Genomic DNA, 21,778 nt, shown 5'->3' on the forward strand with positions numbered 1-21,778 from the left:
GTAAGTGCCCAGCACCAACCCCAGCGTCCCCGTCAGGACCACTGGAAGGAAACAAAACAGGATGTGCTTTTGGTTGGCTAGGTACTCATAACCCCAGACGGGAGGGTGGGTGGAGCCTAAAAGCGTTTCCTGTTTTGTTTCCTGTCATGTGGAATACCTCATTAGTGTTGACTGGGTTGAGGACGAGGGACGTAGAGGTAATGGATCTAGAGAAGTATCTTATAGTCGGTACTGGTGGTGCCTAAAGTAGAATGTTCCACGATTTTTAACACATTTGCTTGTGGCACAGGACAATGCTCCTCTCACAAAGGTGCAAGAGGTGTGAGTTCTGGATGGTACAATGTAATTCATTTGTTTATTGTCAATACCCATGCAACTATTCTAGGCAAAAGGTATGTTTCAGTCTCAGGCACAACAATGTTGTCCTTTACCTTAGCAGGAAACAGCATCATTCAGTTATATTTGTAAAAAATAGAGTGTTAGGTTGGCATGGTGCCTGTTTCTCATAAGGAAAAATACCTATAAGAAGATCAAATAGGGGATGAACGGAAGGAAAAGAATTGATAGATTTTCTTTTCAGGGATGACTGCTACTTCTGGTCATTCCTTACATGCTTGCTCTTGCTCAGTTATCATGCGGTATGTGATTCCAGAATGCCAAATTTCCAAGTGGATACTACAGTGTTTAACCCAGTTGTCGAGAATGACTATATTTAAATGAAAAGTGTGCTTCTACCTCAGCTATTGCGGAATTTCCATTCATGTTTGGTTTGGTAGGACTGCTTTTGCCCATAAAAACTCCATCATATCATGGCTACATGTAGTGAAATGATATTCACCAAGCATGTGTTCTTTTTATCTGAACAGGCCCGATTTCCTAAAGCAGTATGACGCAGCAGGAACCATCCATGATTATGTGGTTGCCATGCTTTGTGGCCTCCAAACTCCCCTGATGTCTGCCCAGAATGCTGCCAGTTGGGGCTATTTTAACACAGTGACAAAAAGCTGGAATCACGATATGTAAGTTAAAATGCCTGTGCTAAGATTTTTCAAGGCGGGCACAAGCTCTTCCAAAATTTAAAGGAAGGTCCATCACATTAATTGCTTTTTAAACTCCTTATAGGGCAAGCTGTATCCGTGAAAAAGTGTTTACTGTGTTAGTCCTTTGTTTTGTTTACACATTTGATGGCTCATCGTGAAGCTTTAATGGCAACATTTTATTTTTCTACGTGTTGCATATGGATGGCGTTAATATACACCAAGAGTTTGTTGATGGTGCTGTAAAGGAGTAGCCTTTAGACTGAATTAACAAGAAATCCTCCGGCACTTCCAAGGACCTTACCGGACTCCGGAAAGAAAGTTAATACCCAGGTCCCATAAACAGAAGTGCATTTTATATTGATGATATAGCTCTCATAGGCCCTTTAGTTCTCTTATGCCCCAGCTTTCTTAGGTATAATGTTTGTGTCTGCCTGAATTGAAATCGACATTGTTTTCCTTGTAGTACTAGAGTGTACCGAGATGTGCCTGGCTTCCATAACGCTTCAGTTTTTATCACTGTCATCTTGAAAGGGTGGTTTTATTTTTATATTTTACTGTTTCTCCCGTTTTATTTAGCTTTGACTTACTTTACCAGTAGCTTTGTCCCCACAGGTGAGCCTGTGAGACTCAGCAGGGGTTGCTGGACCCCAGTCTGTTTTTACTTTCCCTCACTTCCTAAGTTTTTAATATTGGCCGTGGAGTGCTCTAGACACCCAATGCCCGGCTATAAATCCATCCTGTCAGCGTGTCCGCACGCCATAGGCAAGCCCGTCTGACCGTGCTCGTACCGCGCTCAGTACCAGCCCCCTTCCTAGTTTTGCCACAGATGTCAAGGGAACTATCTGCTACTTAAGTAACACGTTGCTCCTAATCGATTCTACAGGTAAGACCTGTGCGGGTCCTCGGCTGGACACCCAGTGCTGCGACGAACATCTAAAACGTCCGGTCTGTAAATTTTCCCTTACTAACTCTCAGAGTAAGATATTTAATTCCACCCAACCAATGGCTGCACTCCCCAAAAAATCAGATAGTAAGTGCCGCGGCACTCTCATAAACACCAGCTAGCCCCTGCAAAAAGTCATCATAGTCGCAAGATCAACCCCTCTGAGCCCTGGTTTAATGAAAGCCTCAGACTAAAAAACACAGGAATGCAGGAGTTCTGAACGTAAATGGAGGCTTGATTACAAAATGGCCGACAGTGAGATTTATAAAAGTAAGATACAAAGTTATAAAAAGCTGTTTCAAACTGAGTAATTGTTTGTAACAGTTAAGAAACTATCGAAACTTCATGAACAAAAAATCCCAACATCAGTCAACAATTCTGCAACAAGTTAGCACTTTGATTTCAAGGTAAAGTCGAATCAGTGTACGACTTCTTCTTAGATGCTAATCAAATAGAAGACCTAAATAAAAGCCTGCCAAGATGGAGCGCTAGGGGGCGGCGGACCAACATGGCCGCTTATCGGTGCGGCTCCGGGCGCCCGGCCCCGTTCATCCTTGACTGCTCTGTCCCAAGCTGCCCTGGCCGAATTCCAGTGGGCGCATTGGGGCACGGAGCGGACCCGCGTCACAGGGTCCAAGTTTGGAGGGATCCGGTCCCCCCCGGGCGCCGCTAGACGACATAGAAGCGGGCCCGAGCTGAGGACGCAGCGAGCCCGGAGCAGAGAACTGGGAGGGCAGCTACTCGAGCCCACGGCGCCCACGAGGTGCCTGGGCCCTGGGACTCCGGTGGCAGAGGAGAGGCGTGTAGCGGCAGAGATCGGAGGGGCTCCCCCCCTCCCCTCCCCACGAGGCGAGAGCTACCCCTGCCTGGGGTGCCCGGAAGAGCTTGGGGGGGCGTGGAGCTGGTCCCGGGGGGCAGCTTGATCCCAGAAGGTGGCCGGTGAGTGCGGCGCTGTGGAGGCAGGTAGCGGGGCCTTTGGAGCTGTGCGGGGGTCTGGAGGTGGCCCTGGGGGGGGGACCGGCATTCCTTATCTTAGCCCCCCCACCCCCCTGCCAGTGCTGCCTCTTGTGGAGGTGCTTGTCCTGATCCGTGGGGGGCTGCTGAGCGGCGTGAGGCTGTCTCCGCTGGTCGGGCCGCGGGTCGGCGTTCAGGAGATCCGGCTCCATTTCCCTCCTCCGCTCGCGCCCCGGTGGCCGCCCCGCAGCACATAGACAACCGTCAGGGGTGAGGGGGCACGGAGGCTCTGCTGAGGACGGCAGTACTGGCCACGGGCGGCGTGAAGCAGAAGATGCGGGCTCTGGGTCTCCAATACCAACTTCAGTTCCCGGCCCGCCTCCGGGTCATCTTTCAGCACAAAGCCATATTTTTTGACACGCCTCGAGCAGCTTGGACTTGGCTGACGGAAGAACATCCACTGCACCGATCTGGACAGGGCTCACCGACGATGGGTCGCAAGGGACAGGCAGTGTCCAGGCCGTCAAAACCCCGTCGCCGGCGGCGCACAGTACCCCAGGGGCGAGCGGAGGGAGAGGTGGTGGCCACGCGCTCCATGGGACGGCTGCATCGGGCGTCTGGCGCTTCACCTGCCTCTTCGGTCGCTCCTGCCAGTCCCACCGCTGCCGGACGTCGAGCCGGGTCCCCCCTACGGGTGGGCTCTGCGGCTCTGCCTGCTGCACCAACGGACACCTCGGACCTCTCCCGCAGTCCAGTTATTTGACTCTCTGTTGCTAAGTGTGGTTTGTCGGGGGGCATCTGGGAGTGATCTACCGGGCTGCCAGGGCTAACATTTGGACTTCCGTGCTCCTCTTTAGTTACAGCTCTCGGCCAGGGCAGGGGATTTATTCATGATCCGATCTACTGAGGGGTCCACTACGCGCTCAAGCCCGAGCGATCTAGCTTGGTAGTTGTTCCACAGAGTTAGGGCGACAGATGCTTCTGTTTTTGAAGTATAGGGTGGGGGGTTGGGGTTGTTTTGGGGTTGTTTTTTCCTCCTATGGGGGATTATGTTGGTTGGGGATATCCTCCTCACGGTTGCTGTCCTAAGGCATCATGACATTCCTATCCTGCCCTCTGACCTGCTTTCCGGGTGTCTCTCCCCTTGGGGAGGCTCTGCGCCTGCGTCCCCCTTGGTTTCACTGTTAGGGCTTCGCTCTACGGATACCCCCTATCCGCGTGCCCTGTGTGCCCCAGGTTGGGTATATGGCTGACACTCCCATTCCTAAGGCCGCCATGCGTATCTTGTCTTGGAATGTCAATGGCCTTCTGGACCGTTTCAAACGCATGGCGGTCCTCAAGTACGCGCAGCGCATGGGGGTTGATGTCCTTCTCTTGCAGGAGACCCATCTTCTTGGTAATAACTGTCCCTTTCTTGCCCGTGACGGGTATGATAGGGTGTGGCACTCGGGCTTTGCTAGGGGCTCTCGGGGAGTGGCTATCCTGCTCAGGCGGACTTTTCCCTTTGTTCTAGCTCAGGTGCATTTCGACCCCCAAGGTATGGCTGTTGCTGTGTGTGGTACTCTCGAGGGGCGGCCACTCACCCTATTATCCTTGTATGCGGCGCCGTCCCTGTTGCAAGCCGCCCTCTAATACACCGCGGACTTACTTCCAACACTCCCGGCGGGCGCGCACGTCTTAGGGGGAGACTTCAACGCTGTCTACACGCCTTGCATGGATGCGACGGGCCCGATCTCCCTCGCCAGAGCCGCGCGCGCGAAGCAGCTGTCGAGCTGGGCCGGGGCCCAGGGCCTGTGCGATGTGTGGAGGGTCTGGCACCCGCAGGCCCGCCAGTACACCCACACCTCGGCGGCGCACCATTCGCATGCCCGGATTGACTTGATCTTCGTCCCGTCTACCGAATGCGCGGGGGTTCAGGATGCCCGCATTCTTCCTAGGGGCCTCTCGGACCACTCTCCACTGCTTCTGGCCCTTGGCCCTCCTCCCTTTTCCGCCCACCCAGTGTGGCGCTTGAACGCTTGGTTCCTTCAGGACAAAGCCTTCCGGAAGTCGGTAGGAGAGGAGATTTCTAGCTACTATCACCACAATGTGGGCTCTGTTTGTTCCTCGGCCGTCCTTTGGGAGGCCGGTAAGGCGACTATTAGGGGAGCTGCCAAGGGGCTTGTGCAGCAGCAGCGCCGGAGACACCTCCAGCAGCTCACGGAGTGTGAAGCACAGGCCTTGGAGCTTGAGCGCGACCGGGAGTCGTTGGGTGATGCTGGGCAGGCGCGGCGGTTGGCCTTTCTGCGGGACGAGATTCGTATGCACTCCATGGAGGCGGCGAAAACTCTATGGCGCTCCTCAGTGGCTCGGGTATACGGCTGGGGGGATAAGAACGGTGCACTTCTCCACCGGCTGGTCACGTACCCCCGGGCAAACCGGATTATCCCCGCCATTGTGGGCCCTACCGGCGAGACTCATACAGTCTCTGTGGCGATGGCCCAGTCCTTTGCTGATTACTACTCCACACTATACCGGGCTCGGGCGCCGGGTATCCCCCTTGCAGAACTGCTGGGGATGAGCGGGGCGGGCCTGAAGTGCTTGAGACGGGAGGCTGGTGAGGCCCTTGACTCGCCCGTCACGTTGCAAGAAATTGACGAAGCAATCAGCCACCTGGCTCCCGGCAAAACTCCGGGTCCAGACGGCATCCCACAGGAATATTATGCCCACTACCGTGAAACCCTCGCCCCGCAGCTTTTGGGCCTCTATGCAGAGGTGATAGAGAAAGGTTCGTTCCCATCGGAGGCGGACACGGCGACGATAGTCGTTCTCCCCAAGACACAACCCCCATCACAGTCATGATCTGACTATCGGCCGATATCTCTCATCAATACTGAGATTAAGATATACTCTACCATCCTGGCGCAACGGTTGCGCCCGCATCTTACTTCATTGGTTCATCCGGACCAATGCGGATTCATGCCGAACCGAGGGACTCGGCACTGCCTGCTGCGCCTGCATCTCGCCATGGCTCACCGGGGGCGCCTCTCTCCTTACCTGGCCCTGTTGCTGGTCGACTTTGAGAAGGCCTTTGACTCGGTGGGGTGGGTTTACCTTGGAGAGGTCTTGGAGAGGATGGGGTTCGGTCCCCAGTTTTAAGCCATGGTCCGGGTTTTGTATGCGGCTCCACGGGCCAGAGTATTGGTGAATGGGGCTTTATCCCGCCCGTTTTCCATTGGGCAGGGGACGCGTCAGGGTTGCCCGCTCTCGCCTCTCCTCTTCGCCTGTGCAATGGAACCCCTGACCATTCTGGTCGGGTCGGACCCTGCCTTTTGTGGGTGGGACTGGCCGGGGATGGCTCCTGATAAGATAGCTCTGTATGCGGACGATGTCCTCCTTTACCTCTCAGATCCAGCTGTCTCCGGTCCTCTTGTCCGTCGGATTCTTCGCCGGTTCGGTCAGGCGTCGGGTCTCCTTCTCAACCCCAGAAAATCGGTCTTAGTTCCGCTGCACCCGTCTAGAGAGTGCTTCGACTGGCAGTCCTATATTCCCCTCCGGAGACTCTCCTTTAAGTACCTGGGGATCTGGGTCACCCTTCTACCGGAGCTCTGCTGTGCCCTCAATGTGGCCCCGTGGTCAATAAAGCCAGATCAGACCTGGTGAGGTGGCAATCGCTCCCATTGAACCCACTGGGGAGGATTGCACTCTACAAGATGATGACCCTCCCCAAGTTTCTTTACATGTTGCAGAGCACGCCCTGTTCCTTTTCTCGCCCTTGGTTCCGGGAGTTGGACACGATGGCGACTAAGTTTCTCTCGGGAGATGGTAGAGCCCGTCTGGCCCTGGGCCGGTGCCGGATTCCGTCATATGACGGAGGTCTGAGCATGACTAATCTTTATTTGTATTATCTTGCCACTCGGCTCCTAGTGTCCATGATTGGTTTTCAGGCGGGTGGGATGACCCGGCCTACAGGCTGGAGGTCCAACTGATGGGGTTCCCCTCCATTCAAAATATGCTCTACGGGGCGACGGTTCCTCGGTCGCTCCCAGACGTGGTACGGGCCCCTTTCTTGGCATGGCGTGCCGCTCTGCGGCATACACGGTGGTCGGGGAAACTGACTCTAGTTACACCACTCTGGCATGGCACTTGGTTGCGGGAGGTTGCGGGTTTGGGAGGGTTTCGAGCGTGGGATCTCCTTGGGATCTCTTGTTTAGGCGACGTGTGGCGGGGGAGTCACATGTGCTCCTTCCAAGAGCTCCGGGATCGGTTCTCGTTGTGCCCCTCGCAGTTCTATAAATATCTTCAGCTGCACCACGCGATTCAGTCTCATGTCCCTTTGGATTCAAGGATCCCTGCCCATAGCCCACCCGAAGCTCAGGTGATGTTGGGTTATCTGGGGAAGGGGGAATCTCCCGTATTTATCGGACCCTGGTCAATAACACCCCGGCGGACTGGGACGACATGAAGCGGCGCTGGGAGGCCTGGGCGGGACCATTGGACGAGGCTGATTGGAGGGACGCCCTTATGGCACCCAGGACGATTACCTGATCAGCCAGGTTGCGGCTCATCCAGGTTTATTATCTGCACACCGCCTATCTGACCCCGGAACGCCTCTTCCGTGCGGGCCTTTCTCTAGATGCCTCATGTGCACGTTGTGGGGCAGACCCTGCGGACTTCTTTCACATGGTGTGGACTTGCCCGCGCCTGGGCACCTTCTGGAGCGAGATTGAGCTTGAATTAACTGAGACACTGGGGTGGGAGGTTCCCCATGATCCCAAACTGGCCTTGCTGGGGTTAACGGACGGAATGGATGGATCCCGCAATGAGAAATTCTTCCTAACTACTGCCCTGGTAGTGGCTAAAAGAGATATCGCTGCCGCCTGGAAGCGGACCGACCCACCCACATGCGCTACATGGAGAAGGGGGGTGCACTGGTGCGTGGCGCAGGAGCGCATGATGTACTCGGCACGGGGTTGCCCCAAAAAGTTTAATAGAATATGGGGAAAGTGGCTGGGGGGTCTAATTTAGGGGTGTTGGTGCGGGTGGTGGGATTGAGGAGTTCGGGGAGGGTCGGGAGATCTCGTTATTCATTGTCAATGAATCCGGGAGATGTCATTTTGATGCCAGTTCATTTGGACTGTTGTATGTGTATTTATGTGTGTTCTTTTGCAAAATAAAAATTTGCTTATCAAAAGAAAGCCTGCCAAGATGCACGTACAGCTCCAATAGAAATACTCTATCTTACTTTGGGCCATTGACAGTAGCCCAGATGATAACAAATTTAAATTAAGTTAAATCTGGCTCACCTCGGGACCCTTGACCAGCTGGAATAATCCATGAGGTTCCTGAGGTAATATCCATGCATCTTACAAATATTTTTAACAATCTGTTTGGGGCTGGTTAAAGACTGGAAGATAGGGTCGATCCTTCCTTTGCATAAAAAAACCCAACCTTTATGCTGGCGAACCAAATAATTATAGGCCCATTACTCGATCACTATTGCTGGCCAAATGGTCAAAAAAGCAGTAACTGGCGACTTTTATAGATGATAATAAAAGCCTTGATCCAACTCAGTTTGGATTCTGTAGTCACCACAGCACAGAACTGGCTCCGATCACAGCTACTGAGGAAGTCAGACAGACAATACACAGTGGGGGAAGCGCAACCCTGATCCTATTAGATCTTTCGTCTGCGTTTGACACAGTTAATCATACTCTCCTAATTGACCGACTTGAATCGATTGGCATCCAAGACAATGCGATCATGTTAATTATTTCCTTCTTATCCGATCGAATCCAAACAGTTTCCTTAGAGGACTTTACATCTCCAGCCTTCTCACTGCCTTGTGGATGCCTCAGGGCTCGTCCCTGAGCCCCACCCTATTTAATCTACATGTCACCCCACTAGCAGCGTTGATCAAATCCTATGGTTTTGCACTGGTCTTGTATGCTGACGATACGCAGATCATCGTGTCCGTAACAAGTAACCCTGAAGCCACAGGAGTTCGGTTTCATGATTGCATGTTCCATATTGGTAATTGGATGCCCAGTAACTGCCTGAAGCTGATCTTCTAAAAAATGGAGGTCCTACTGTTCGGTAATAACCCCTCTTATTGGTTCCCTAACTGGTGACCTCAAGAACTGGGAACCCTGCCCACCCCAGCAGTAAAGCAAAACATTTGGAAGTAATCATTGATACCAAGCTATCTTTGAAGGACAAATAAATTACACCACCTCCTGAAAATTCTCAGAAAAGTCCTGCCCTAAGTTCCAATAAGCTTGCAAAAAACGGTAGTCACAGCCCTCATTTCCTCTAAAGTGGACTACAGCAACAAGCTCTTTATTAATATTCAACAACCTTTTCTGCCCAAGTTGCAGACATTGCAGAATGCGGCAGCGTAGTTACTGCTAGGTATCCCGAAACATGAATCTGCATCTCAAGCACTGGTACAACTACATTGGCTTCCCATTGGAAAACGTATCCAATTTAAAGCGCTCTGCATGGCCTTCAAAGCGCAACAAGGCCTTGGCCCAGATTATTTGAGGCAAAGTTTCCAACGTTACATTCCAGCACGTTCACTGCGCTCATCCACTAGTGGAAATCTTGTACTCCCCACGACTCAAACAAGTTAACTGGGGAGGTATAGGGTCCGTAACATGTACGATGAGGCTGTGGAACTTGCTACCCACAGCACTTAAAAACAAAGCAAATCTATTGGAATCCAGGAAGAATTTTAAAACCTGGCTTTGCACTATAAAGCCTTTCATCCCCTTTCTATGACGTATTCGGTTTCTCAGCTTGGCTCAGCGCCTAGATACCTTGTGGTATTTTGTTGCACTTTAGAAATCTTATTTTTCATTTGATTTTCATGTTGGAGCACCACAGCAGCCCTAGCCCTCTGGACACTCTTGGTGAGAGTGAGGAAAAGAAGCCATTATTCCACAGCTTGTACAGAACACAATTTGAAGCCTAGTTTGGCACTTCTGTATGTACAACTACCTGCTCGCTATATCCCAAATATTTTTTCTGATTTTGTGCATGTGAGTTCGATCTCTGTACCATGGAACTTTTTTGACGATGGCAGTTTTACCTGCCTGTTGCATTTTTGCTTCTGATACAAATTATCTACCTTAAGAAATGAAGAATGTGCTGATCTCATTACGTTGATACTGCCATACACAATGTATTCTTTGACTTCATAGGGCATACACCCCATGAATTTATTTTATGAGTTGACATGTAGACACACCTCATCAAAGAGCAGTCAATCATAGCTCACTAACAGTCCTTTTTTGTTGTCTGATACTCCTTCAGTCATTGTTTAGCAGTGTCTTTGCTATTGATGCTGCACAGCACTCTGTTGCATAGGGCAGCGCATTACTTAGGGTTGCCGGTGTTCATTAAAACTGCTTCTAACTGATAAACCTCACAGTAGAGAATATGTCCTTTCAGTAGGTCCTGGAAAACACTGGATTTTGCTTCCCTTTATCTGTTTTTGTCACTTTTACAAAACTCTATAAGTTGAGCCTACAATTCCAAGCACACATACGTCATTTGATATTCCCCTTTGACCAGCTACAAAGTGCAGGCATTCCCTGTATTATTGGACCTACTTTCACTCTGTTTTGGGAGCATAGTGCACCTCATACGGATTCTGCTCACTGATAACTGCACATTGCTGCCTAGTGACTAGCAGGTTTGCAGCTGAGCTATAAGCAGGGTCTCAGTTCGGGACAAGAGGCACCACTTTGATGCAATCGTCATTCACTCAGGATTGGATGGAGCTTTGCTTTCTTAAAGTTTAGGCATGAGGATTGTGACAAACACGATCACTGTGCCCACGGATGCTTCGAAAACCAATGTTCTCATGTTTGGTGCTGTTCTTAGTTTAACAGTGTGATGGTCTAAAAAGTATCCCTTTTGGACCCTCACACAGTAGGTGAGGACCACATCATGAATATCATGGACATCATCAGCAACTGTTCACAGCCCCAGTAGGGTGCATGCGTCAGGTTTACTGTACTTCTCCTGCCTACAATGCACACATTAACTCAGAAACTCTGTGAGATAGTATATGAGCTGCGTTCATAGTTGAACTGCACAGGCAAATGAACCAAGGCGTCCTCCAAGTGAAGTTTCTTTACTGTCTCAGCTGCTTCTTTTTACAGCTGCAGAGTTTGTGCTCACCAAATGCCCTATAGCTAAAAGTATGCATATTAATTCCTTTGCAGACATCTACCCTATGACCAGGTAGGTCGGTAATGAGCCCAGCATGGACCCTAATACCACATTTATTAGCCCAGCATGTTGTTGGTCTCTCGAGACAAAGAATTCAATAGTATGACACTGGCATTGAATGACAGAGCACCAAGCATGTATGTCCTCGGAAGGAAATCTTGATGCAGTCAATCTTCGTCATTTGCCTGAAGAACAGAACAGCAGGAAGGTGAGCTAAATGTTCCCATTAACCCTTTATGTGCTGCAATCAAATAATAATGAGGAACAAATATATCCCCAATAATATACTACTCAAGGGGAACATGCCTCACATGAAATACATCACTACACATTATCAAATTTTATTTTACCATCCGTGTATTGTAAATCTTATTAGAACATTGGAATGTGGAGCACTCCCCGTGCTTCTACGGGCCGGTAAAGGCCCGCAGAGCAACATTCCAATGTTTTACAAAAGCCTCTCGAAGCTCGAGGGGATTTAAATCTCCTCGAGCTTCGAGAAGCCTTTGTTTAATTTGTTAGAACATTCTGCCCTCTAGTGGCAGAATGTTCTAATAGCCTTATAGCCCTTCGTAGCAGGGCTATACCGCTATTAAAGTCCCGCTGCTTTTGTTAAAGTCCCTCGCCTTCGGCTCGGGCCTTTAACGCTGCAGCGGGCCTTTAATAGCCGGTATAGCCCGCTACGGCGGGCTATAAGGCTATATTAGAACATTGGAATGTTGGAAGCTCCATTGAAAACAATGGAGTGCTCCGGGCTTATAATGGCTGGTATAAGCCCGGAGCTCCAACATTCCAGTGTGTCTTTGTTCACAGCGCTGGCGGTGAACAAAGGCTTCAGGGAGCCTGAGGGAATTTGAATCCCCTCGCGCTCCCTGAAGGCTTTGTTTTATTTGTTAGAACATTCTGCCCTCTAGTGGCAGAATGTTCTAATAGCCTTATAGCCCTTCGTAGCAGGGCTATACCGGCTATTAAAGTCCCTCTGCTTTGTTAAAGTCCCTCGCCTTCGGCTCGTGCTTTAACGATGCAGCGGGCCTTTAATATAGCCTTTTAGCCCGCCGTAGCAGGCTATACTGGCTATTAAAGGCCGGCTGCATCGTTAAAGGCCCGAGCCGAAGGCGAGGGACTTTAACAAAGCAGCTGGACTTTAATAGCCGGTATAGCCCTGCTATGAAGGGCTATAAGGCTATTAGAAAATTCGGCCACTTCGCTAAGTGATCTTGTTTGTTTTGTTGTGTTAATGCTTTGCTGCACCCGTTTGACTTACAACGTACTTTCTATTTCCACAAACTCGATGTTTGTGTTCCTTTATGTTGAGATGCTTTTAGTATTACTGTCACACACACAACAACCACACACACACACACAACCACAACCACACACACAACCACACACACACACACACACAACCACACACAACCACACACACACACACACAACCACACACACACACACACAAACACAACCCCACACACAACCACGCCAAGCATTGGCATAGCCAATAGGTCTCGCCTTTGGGACCTTATAAGTGTTTAGCCACGCAACAGTTGATGTGGATGCACCAAGGATATTGTGCTGCATAACTAAATACTTAGAAGGTCCCAAAAGTGAGACCTATTGGCTATGCCAGTGCTTGTTTTTGGTAGGCATGGGGAGATTAAGTGATTTGCCCAGAATCACAGGATGCTGAGCCGATGCAGAGGCTTGAACCTGGTCCCCCAGCTCCAAAGTCGGAAGCTCTGGCCGTAAGGCCTCATCCTCTCCCTCAGACTATTAGACTAAAAGTGCTGGTAGATGGACTTTTTGTAATCAATGCATCTTTAATATTCTGAAACTTTGTTGGAAGTAAAAAGTGAGCAAACCTAACTTTGCTCAAGCTAACCGGGGAGATTGATCCGAGCTGGCTTCAAGACCTAACATTGGCTTCGTCCTTGTGTGCTCTTGCAACCTTATACAAATGCTCTTTGAAGGTGCTTATGCAGACTTGCAAAAATCAGGGCCGTAGAGGGATGTCCACAGTGCCAAACATAAATCTATATTTACTCAAAGGTGCCCCCAGTAGCTAAGATCAAGGATTTCCTCAAACTCCCTCCGTCACCTGTCACCAGTGCATGCTTTGAAGTGCTGCTGTGGGGAAAAAAACTGTCAGCGTTGTGATCTGCCCTTCTATGGTCTTCCAGTGATACAGCACTTGTACATTTATTTATTTATTTATTTATTTCCAGTTTTATGTCTTGCAAACCCGACCTAAACATTTACCTGAATGCTTTACATGCAATTAGGTTATTTGACACAATATAAATATTATGTGTACAGAAAACAAGTTAGAAGGCCTGTCATGCTTCTACTTTTCCACTCTCCCACTCCTCCATCCCTTCCCACTTTTGTGCCTATCTTAGGAAGTATAGAAGTCCAGAGTTATTGTTGACCAGAAAACGGTTCCTCCCTTAATAAAGAACATGTGATTTTTATTTACATCAGGCCTTGTTGCTAAATACTTAGAAATGGTAACTGCTCTGCACATATGTTTACATTAAAATTTAAGTGTATAGTGCCCTTCTGCCATATGTAACATTTACCAAAGGCTGAAGAAAGTTCACAGCTAACCAGAACATTGGAATGTTGGGAGCTCCTTTGAAGATAATGGACTGCTCCGTGCTTCTATCGGCTGGTAAAAGCCTGGAGCTCCCACATTCCAATGTTTGACTTTGTTCACAGCTGTTGCTGTGTACAAAGGCCTCTCGGATCCCAAGTGGATTTAAACCCCCTCGGGCTCTGAGAGCTGTTTGTTTTTAAAAATGAGAACATTCTGCCCTCTAGGGGCGGAATGTTCTAATAGCCTTAGAGCCCTCCATAGCAGGCTCTACCGGCCATTAAAGGCCCGCTCCCTTGTTAAAGGCCCTTGCCTTCGGCTCAGGCCTCTAACGCTGGAGCCGGCCTTTAATGGTCGGTACAACCCTTTACAGCAGGCTCTAAGGTTATATTGGAACATTGGAACACTGAGAGCTCTATTGAAGACAATGGAGTAGCTCCGGGCTCCTAATGGCTGGTAAAAACCCGGAGGTCCAATATTCCACTGTTTGTCTTTCACAGCAATAGCTGTTAGCAAAGGCCTCATGGAGCCCGAGGGAGTTGAAGGCTCTGTGAGGTCTCTGTTTTACTAAGTAGAACATTCTGCCCTGATGAGGCGGAATGTTCTAATAGCCCTATAGTCCTCCGCAGCAGGCTATACAGGCCATTAAAGGCCCGAGCAGGCCTTTAATGGCCGATATAGCCCTCTACGGCAGGCTATATTATCAAACAATGTTTTCTTGACAACACTGTGACTGACAACATGCTGCAAGAACACAATTATCACAAACCAGGTATTTCTAGTGTCACTTGATGTCTACCATTTGTCAAAGGCATGGTCTCCACCATCTGTTTGTCCACATGCTTAAAATGAGACTGTGTAAACAAGTTAGTCAGTAGGTTTACACATCTGATGGTAATATATGTATTCTTTATTTTGGTATTGTTACTTCAGCCTGAGAGAATCTGGCTTTCCTGTATCACTGCTTCCTGACACAGGTGAGCCAGGAGAAGTGGCCGGCAGGACATTGCACCAATGGTGTGGAATACCACAGGGCGCTGAAGTGGGGCTCGCCCTCGGAGACTTCCAGTGCTCAGTCTACTCCTCGATGACCGAGAACACAGACGCAGGTATAACCCACGGCACTAAGCAGTAACCCAAAACCAACTTCACTTTTCATCCAAGTGATGTTTTGCCAGTGTAGTTCCATCACACAGATGTTTTCTGCTTTATCAGCAAGATCAGATAAATCCAGGTAACTTGTCCACAATATAGTGTTCTGGTATCGCTACAGACAGGTTTCTGTTCTCAGTCTTGATCACAACTATATACATATAGCACAAAGCTTAACATATCTCAGAAAGCTTGAGAACATTCAGAGAATGGCAACAAGACCAAACACAGGGCTGTAGTTTTACCATTAATGGAAACTGTCAGAGCAGGTCAGCCTTCCAAATAGTAACTGGATTGGGGCATAGACCCACTCGGTAAAAAAGAGAATTTAATCAGCAAATGCTTGGGTCCTCGTGCCATTGTAAGGTCACTGACCTTCTTGGTGAACTTCAGTATCCTTATAATGAATAGTTGGTGGTACCTTATGCCATATAATATTAAACACCGACCGAGGTAAAACACGGGTTTAATATCTTCCATTTGCCTGACCCAAAACAACTAACTATTATGCTTATAATGTAATCTTTGTTTAGTGAAGAGCTGCGGGCAAGAAGAAACAAGCATTTGCAATGCAATAGGTCTCGCATTTGCGGGAGTGTAAGCTATTGTCATAGTAAATGACAATGCCTTTTATTTATCCGTTTTCAAAACCAAATAAAATGAATTGTCATTTACAATGCCAATAGCTCAATCCTTTTCCAAATGCGAGACCTATTGCATTGTAAATGCTTGGTATGTGAAGAAGGCACACAGAGTGACGCAAATATACGCAGGCAACAGTAATTGAAGATACAATGTACAGCAGGAAGGAGGAGGACGGGGTGGGGCCTCCCAGGGATTTATTTATTATGCATTTTTATATAGCGCGAACTTTACCCGAAGGTGTCAGAGCGCTTTACAATAAAACCAGTTACATTACATTACATAAGGACTTTAGAGTATATGAATAACATAAAAGATACAAACAGAGACATTCTAAACTCACATAAAAATGGTAGGAAGTACATTTGTTAACTACAGATACTGCTTGGGGGGTGTGCTTCCAGGTGCACCCAGAGCGCTGGCCAAGGAGACACACTGCACTAGAGATGGTGTGCACTCAGAGCGTCTAACAGAGAGACACTGCACGGGCTGGGTGGTGCGAGTCTTGGTGCAACCAGAGCACTGGGCAGGGAGTCACAGTGCACTGGCCTTGGTGGTGTGCGTCCTGGTGCTAAAGAGAGACGCAGGAAATATTTATATGCCCATGCATACTGTAAATCTGATAGCATATGTGTGTGCTTTCCTGTGTTCTAGTGCCGGTCTGTGTGTGTTTGTGTGTGCCTGTGTTCTCCTGTGCATGCTTAGGAGTCCGTATACGTGCTTGTGTGTGTTCTTGTTCGTTCTGTGTTTGCACGACTGTGTTTATTGTATATATAAATATATTGTGTATAATCGTTCCCAAATGCACGACAAACAAGTGGCCAGAGCAGCGGCTGCTAGAAATGATGTTGGCGTTAACTGAAGCACACTGCACACATTTGTGTGTTTGCAGACCCAACACCTACAAATGTGTGGGATAGAGTTAATGCCTAATCTAGATTTATCTCTGAAGAGCGAGTCTGTCTCCAGGCCTACTAGTCTTTAACAAGCATTGGCATAGCCAATAGGTTTCGCCTTTGGGACCTTATAAGTGTTTAGTTATCCAGCACAAAATCCTTTGTGCTGCAACTTTTACCGTTGCATGACTAAACACTTATAAGGTCCCAATTGCGAGACCTATTGGCTATGCCAATGCTTGTTTGATTTTGGAATCACAGTGGCCTTGATATCCCCTTGATAAACTCAGTAACCTCTCCTGGTGTGGATTTTATTTCTGTGGATCCTGCGGAATCATAAGCCACATTGCAGAGCTTAGTTTGAACACATTTTAATGCAATTCTAATTGAGGGTATTATAGCGGAGAAAATGACTACTTTTGTTTCAATTTGTATTCAGTTTGTGTTATTTCTTTCTTTTGCAAACATATGCAGTAGGCATTGAAAGCAATAAAAAGTAAAACTGCAGCTGTCTAAACATAGTGTGCAAATGTTTGTAAAAAACATAAATTACCCATCACAAAAAATACATTTAAATAACATGAAATGAAAGCAGAGAATTGGCCCACCAACTCTGCCACTACAGTTTTAGGCAGAAGTGCTAAAAAACAATACTGTCACTCGCATTGAAGAGAGCCAGCGACTGAAGTAGGCTGACCCACTGTGCAATGGTGTATGCTCTCTGATGGGTGGAAACAAAATGTGAATAGCACTTGAACAGACCCATGAATGAAGTAGGCTGCTGTCTCCCTCACACTCTCACTGTCACTCACACACACGTTCTCTCACATTTTTTGGAATACACGAGGCTGGTGAGCCAGCTAATGGAAACTCTAGGCCAGACCTAAAAAAAACAGTCCTAATTTAGATCTCTCACTTTGCAGGCTGATGCTGCTGATCACTCTGAGTGTATTGATCTGACAGGGATTGGGATATGTCAATGGAGAAAACCTGTGACAGTCCTTAACAAATGTGGAGTTTCCACATTGGCACAAAAGATCTGCCCACGGTCAATTCTCTGCAAAAATGTCAAACATAGTGTAAGACCGAATTACAGTCCAAAGAAGGGTGAGACAGTGCTGTAAATGAACACCTACTGTTTTGAATAACCCTGATTAAACACCACAAGCGCCGATAACATTTCCCATATCCTTGGTGCTCACTGACTCCTGTGTTATTGTACTCCAAAATGTACCTATTCCTAGCTGTACAGAGAATGCAGTCCATTTCTTTTCAAGAGTTCTCAAACTGCAGGTCATCTGTTAAAAAAAATTGAAAACCCTGGTATGAGTTTTTACCATCGCAAGCCTGTGGTGTTTAAATGCATTTGCCTTTTTCAGTTGCTCTAACCTGCTTATTCCTTTGTTAGATGTAGTATTTTTCTTCTTGTTTTCGTAGATTTGGAACAAGGTGGTTAGTTATAAAAACATAATATCACTTGAAGAGTTCATTGTTTAATACGATTCCTAGAAAAAGCAAACAATGAGAAACAGATTTGCACATCTTCTGGAGAGGAATGATATTTGCGAGTCTTAATGTTTTTTTTTTAAGACAAGTGACATTAAAGGGTTCAATTGCATTTTTAATTTAATGTCACTTGATGTGTAGGCTTTCATCTTGGATTATTTATTGCTAACTAACAGTAATGCCTCATTTAGAGTTTGTTCCTGGTGTAAATCGATCTCTTGCCCTTTGCTCTTAGGGGTTAAGGTTTGTTCTGAGATTAAAGGCCACAAATCCAACAAGCGTAAGTGATCGCAATCGCGGTCAAACATCAAAGCGAAAGTGAAAGTACTCTCGTCAAGCGTGGCATGCGTGGCCGCGCACATGCACTGTAGGTCTAGGCTGGCCTGGTAGCACTTTTTGGAGCCCTCTCAAAAAGTCTTGCCAGACCAGCGCATGCGCTGGGTCAGGCGAGACCTAAAAATTCAATGAAAGCATTGGCAGCACTAGCTTCTGAGGAGAATCTAGAGCTCATCCTCACTCAAACAAAAGCCTATACCAATCTGGCTGAATTGACCGGGTAAACGAGAAATCACATACACTGAAAGTAGTGTAATAATACCGATGCCCTTGGGACACTTCAAGCCGTCATGGATAATATGAAGGTAGGTTCTGTCTGTGGCACAGGGTCTGACAAAGCTCAGACTGCTTCTGAATACCTCCATCTTGGTCTGATCCTGCTGACTTGCTGCCATCTCCAAGCTGTAGAGTACAGAGGTCCATGCCTCCTCTGGCCTGGCGTGGTTGGAATCATCCCCGGTGAGATGCCAGAACTGGTCATCTGCTGCCGATCTTCAAAAGCTTGGAGGGCTGAGGCAGGTGTGGGAAAGGGAGAAACTGTGCACGTCCTTAGGAGGGCTCTTATAGGGATGATAAAAATCTACTTGAGGCTGAAATGCAATGATGTGGATCTGCTAATGCAACACAAATGTTTAAATTTGATTATTTAAAATGCTCTGGAGAATTTCATAGGTTTTCTTAAACACTACAGATGGCCTAGTTCGTCGTCCATATTAAGTAAAAGCCAAGAGCACCAGGGTCCCATGGAGTGCCTGATATGTATTATTGATGTGGGTGGATGACCTTTAGGTCCATTATTTAAGCACGAGCACCATTCTATTGCTCTTTTTTTAATGTTATCTTATGATTTTACATATTGCGAGATTGTATTCAGCGTTCCCGTTATGTGTGTAAGCAATTGCACGTATTGAACAGGCAGAATATTTTGCAGTTTTTATAATATGAATAGATTTGATGTGTTTGTCCACCTGTCAGCGCTCCCCCTTACCACATTGGAATGGATTATACCTAGAGTACCTTCCAGTGGGCCCATTCAAGCATTTGTGACGTAGGAATGTCCCAACTAGAGCCCCAAGCTTCCTTTGCAAGACAAGTCAAACTTCTCCTCTCTGTTAGGCTCAGTAAGCGTCTGGGGTTTCTTGCATTCTTACCAGGAAGGGATTTGCTGAACATTCAGGACAGGACTGTCCCTTTTGGTGTTTGCCCAACACTACTTTTAATGTGGTGTCTTCCTAAAGGCGCAGAAGACCACGGAACTAATTGTGTCAACAGTAATCAAGAATAAATCCAATCGACTCATGAATTGCATCCATCAGTTTTGAGCTGTCGTCGTAAATGTCAAGGGCTTGCCAGGCAAGCTCTGGTCCCCAAGTTTGCTGTTCATTAGAGCACATGATGCAGCTCACCCCATATGGATGAATTGTGTTGGGGCGGCTGGTGTTCTGGTTAAGAGCAGACAAAGCCTAGTAGGATCTTATGAACTCTTCCAGCTAGGGGGAGAGGGTTATTGAGTTACTCATGGGTGGTCCCGCTCTGTTAAGTCCTGGGTAAGCTAAGCAATTAGAGAATGGGATATTCCTGGAGACTTTATGAGTGGGTCAGATTAACTCAGTCATTACCAGCCATTATTGTGGATTGTTTGAGATTGCGAGGGATATCTAGTGAATGACAATGATTGGTGAAAGACTGTGCCAGAGGCCAAGATACACGCGGTAACTTTGGCAGATGTGGGCTATCCCCCCAAAATTGGAAGACATCCTGTTTGCCCTGTGTAGAGTGTATGAATATGCACATTCTCTAAAGAGAACAGACAGGACATCTGCCAATTTTTGTTGGACAGATACATGTGTATGTGCACTAAATGTGGCAGAAGGGACATCAGTGAATCTCTAAATAACAACCAGAGTGTTTGAATATTGTCCATTGTGGTGCCAACACAAACCAAATATTAATGGTTCTAGGTCTGTGATTGGTGGCTTTCATCCGTGTATTAATTTAAATACCTTAGCCCAGGATGAGTAATAGAATGGGATGCGAACATACCATTTGGTCGGCCAGGGGGGTTTCCTGCCGGATCCGGAGAGAGTCCTGCTCTCACAACAGAGTCATCAGGATACGATTCTTGCCAGGTAAGATGTGCACACAAGTTGGCCCCACCCTATATTCTCTTTCTTTACTGATTGGTTCCTGTTGCCACAAAAAGAGATGTTCTTGTTTTAAGCAGGTGCCCTAAGGGGCTATTCACGCTGAAGATTGTTTTCTTCTGTGGGGAAGAGTCAGGCATTGGTTCTTCTGTATACCCAGCCCTGAAAAGCAGGGCCTCCTTATCATCTGCTGTAATGTCCATATAAGTATTGCTTTTTTGCTTTTAAGGTCTTTATCATTATATAGAACTATTGTCTTGCTTTTTACTTGTAGGCGCACAGGGCAGGAATGGGTTTAAGTTTCAGAGGGACGCCCTCCATCTGGGGTCTTTTGTAGTAGGCTATTTCTGGTGCTGGCCGGGCTGATATATTTGGAGCCAGGCTTTCTGGCCCAAAAACGTCCCTGATAACGAGGAGACAGTTTAATTACAGGTTTATAGATAACTTACTGCCACAGAGAGAAATATCTGTCCTGGATATGGTGCCAGACCCAAAGTACTGGATGGATTGCATCTTCAAAAGTGCTTCAAAACGTAGTGCTTTTCAGCCAATGTTTTTGGAATGCTCTGCTCTAAATTGAAGTGCTTTGCCCTATTTCTGGCAAGTTTAGTAGGAAAGTGCGAAGTTTGCTCAATGCACTCTCGTGCTCAACGCTGTATCGGGCTCTAGGTCTGCTTGAGCCCGCAGTTCAGCCTTGGCGGCAGAGCCAGAAAGGCTGCAGTCCTTTCAGCACTAGAACTGAGGGACCTGTCAGCCTGCTGCAAAGTCAACAAGGCACTCGAGTTTGTTGTCATTCCCCCTCTATGGTGCCTTCCATGTATAGCACGACACTAGGCCACCATAAATACATGCCCACCTGTGCCTTCTGCAGTCTAACCTTGACTCTTTTATTTGATGTCCTAGTGCTCAATGTCAGCACCTCAGCACAGCTGACCTTCTCTCTGCCTCCGGGGTTCAAGCCGATGGGGAGCCCCGATCCTCGGGCAGCTGTTGCGTACTTCCCGTACTTCAACGACCGCTACTTGGCTGTGGCGGCTTCGCTCAACGGAGGAAATGTGCTGGCAGAGTTTGTCCGAATGCTGAGCCGGTGGACTGCAGAACTAGGTAATTCATGTGATCTAAAATAAACATATACCAGTATTTAATGTAAAAATTAAAAATAATAATTTTTTAGGAGCTCTCCACCTGCACAGCCTAATGCCAGAATCGTGGAATACTAAGGCCATCAGGTTTTGATTCCACCTAATGCTTCTGTCTTTCACTGCCATGCATTTCCAGTCTTTTTATTTCAGTTTTGCAGGTTCTCGTTAGGTCTGCTGTTAGCCATGATATTTTGTTTTTTGTATACATATATATAC

The 21,778-nt window shown here is 47.7% G+C and overlaps 1 protein-coding gene across 1 annotated transcript in view; it reads left to right on the forward strand.

The window, feature by feature from the left end:
* SHPK (sedoheptulokinase) overlaps positions 1-21,778 on the forward strand; it is a 221,557-nt gene that overhangs the window by 165,234 nt on the left and 34,545 nt on the right. Inside the window, exons 5-7 of the mRNA XM_085649321.1 lie at positions 867-1,019; positions 14,678-14,853; positions 21,324-21,524. Of these exons, the coding sequence (XP_085505447.1) occupies positions 867-1,019; positions 14,678-14,853; positions 21,324-21,524 (530 nt within the window). The remainder of the gene's footprint in view (positions 1-866; positions 1,020-14,677; positions 14,854-21,323; positions 21,525-21,778) is intronic.

Source organism: Triturus cristatus, chromosome 3_2 (assembly GCF_964204655.1).
Source record: "Triturus cristatus chromosome 3_2, aTriCri1.1, whole genome shotgun sequence".
NCBI classification, from domain to species: domain Eukaryota; kingdom Metazoa; phylum Chordata; class Amphibia; order Caudata; family Salamandridae; genus Triturus; species Triturus cristatus.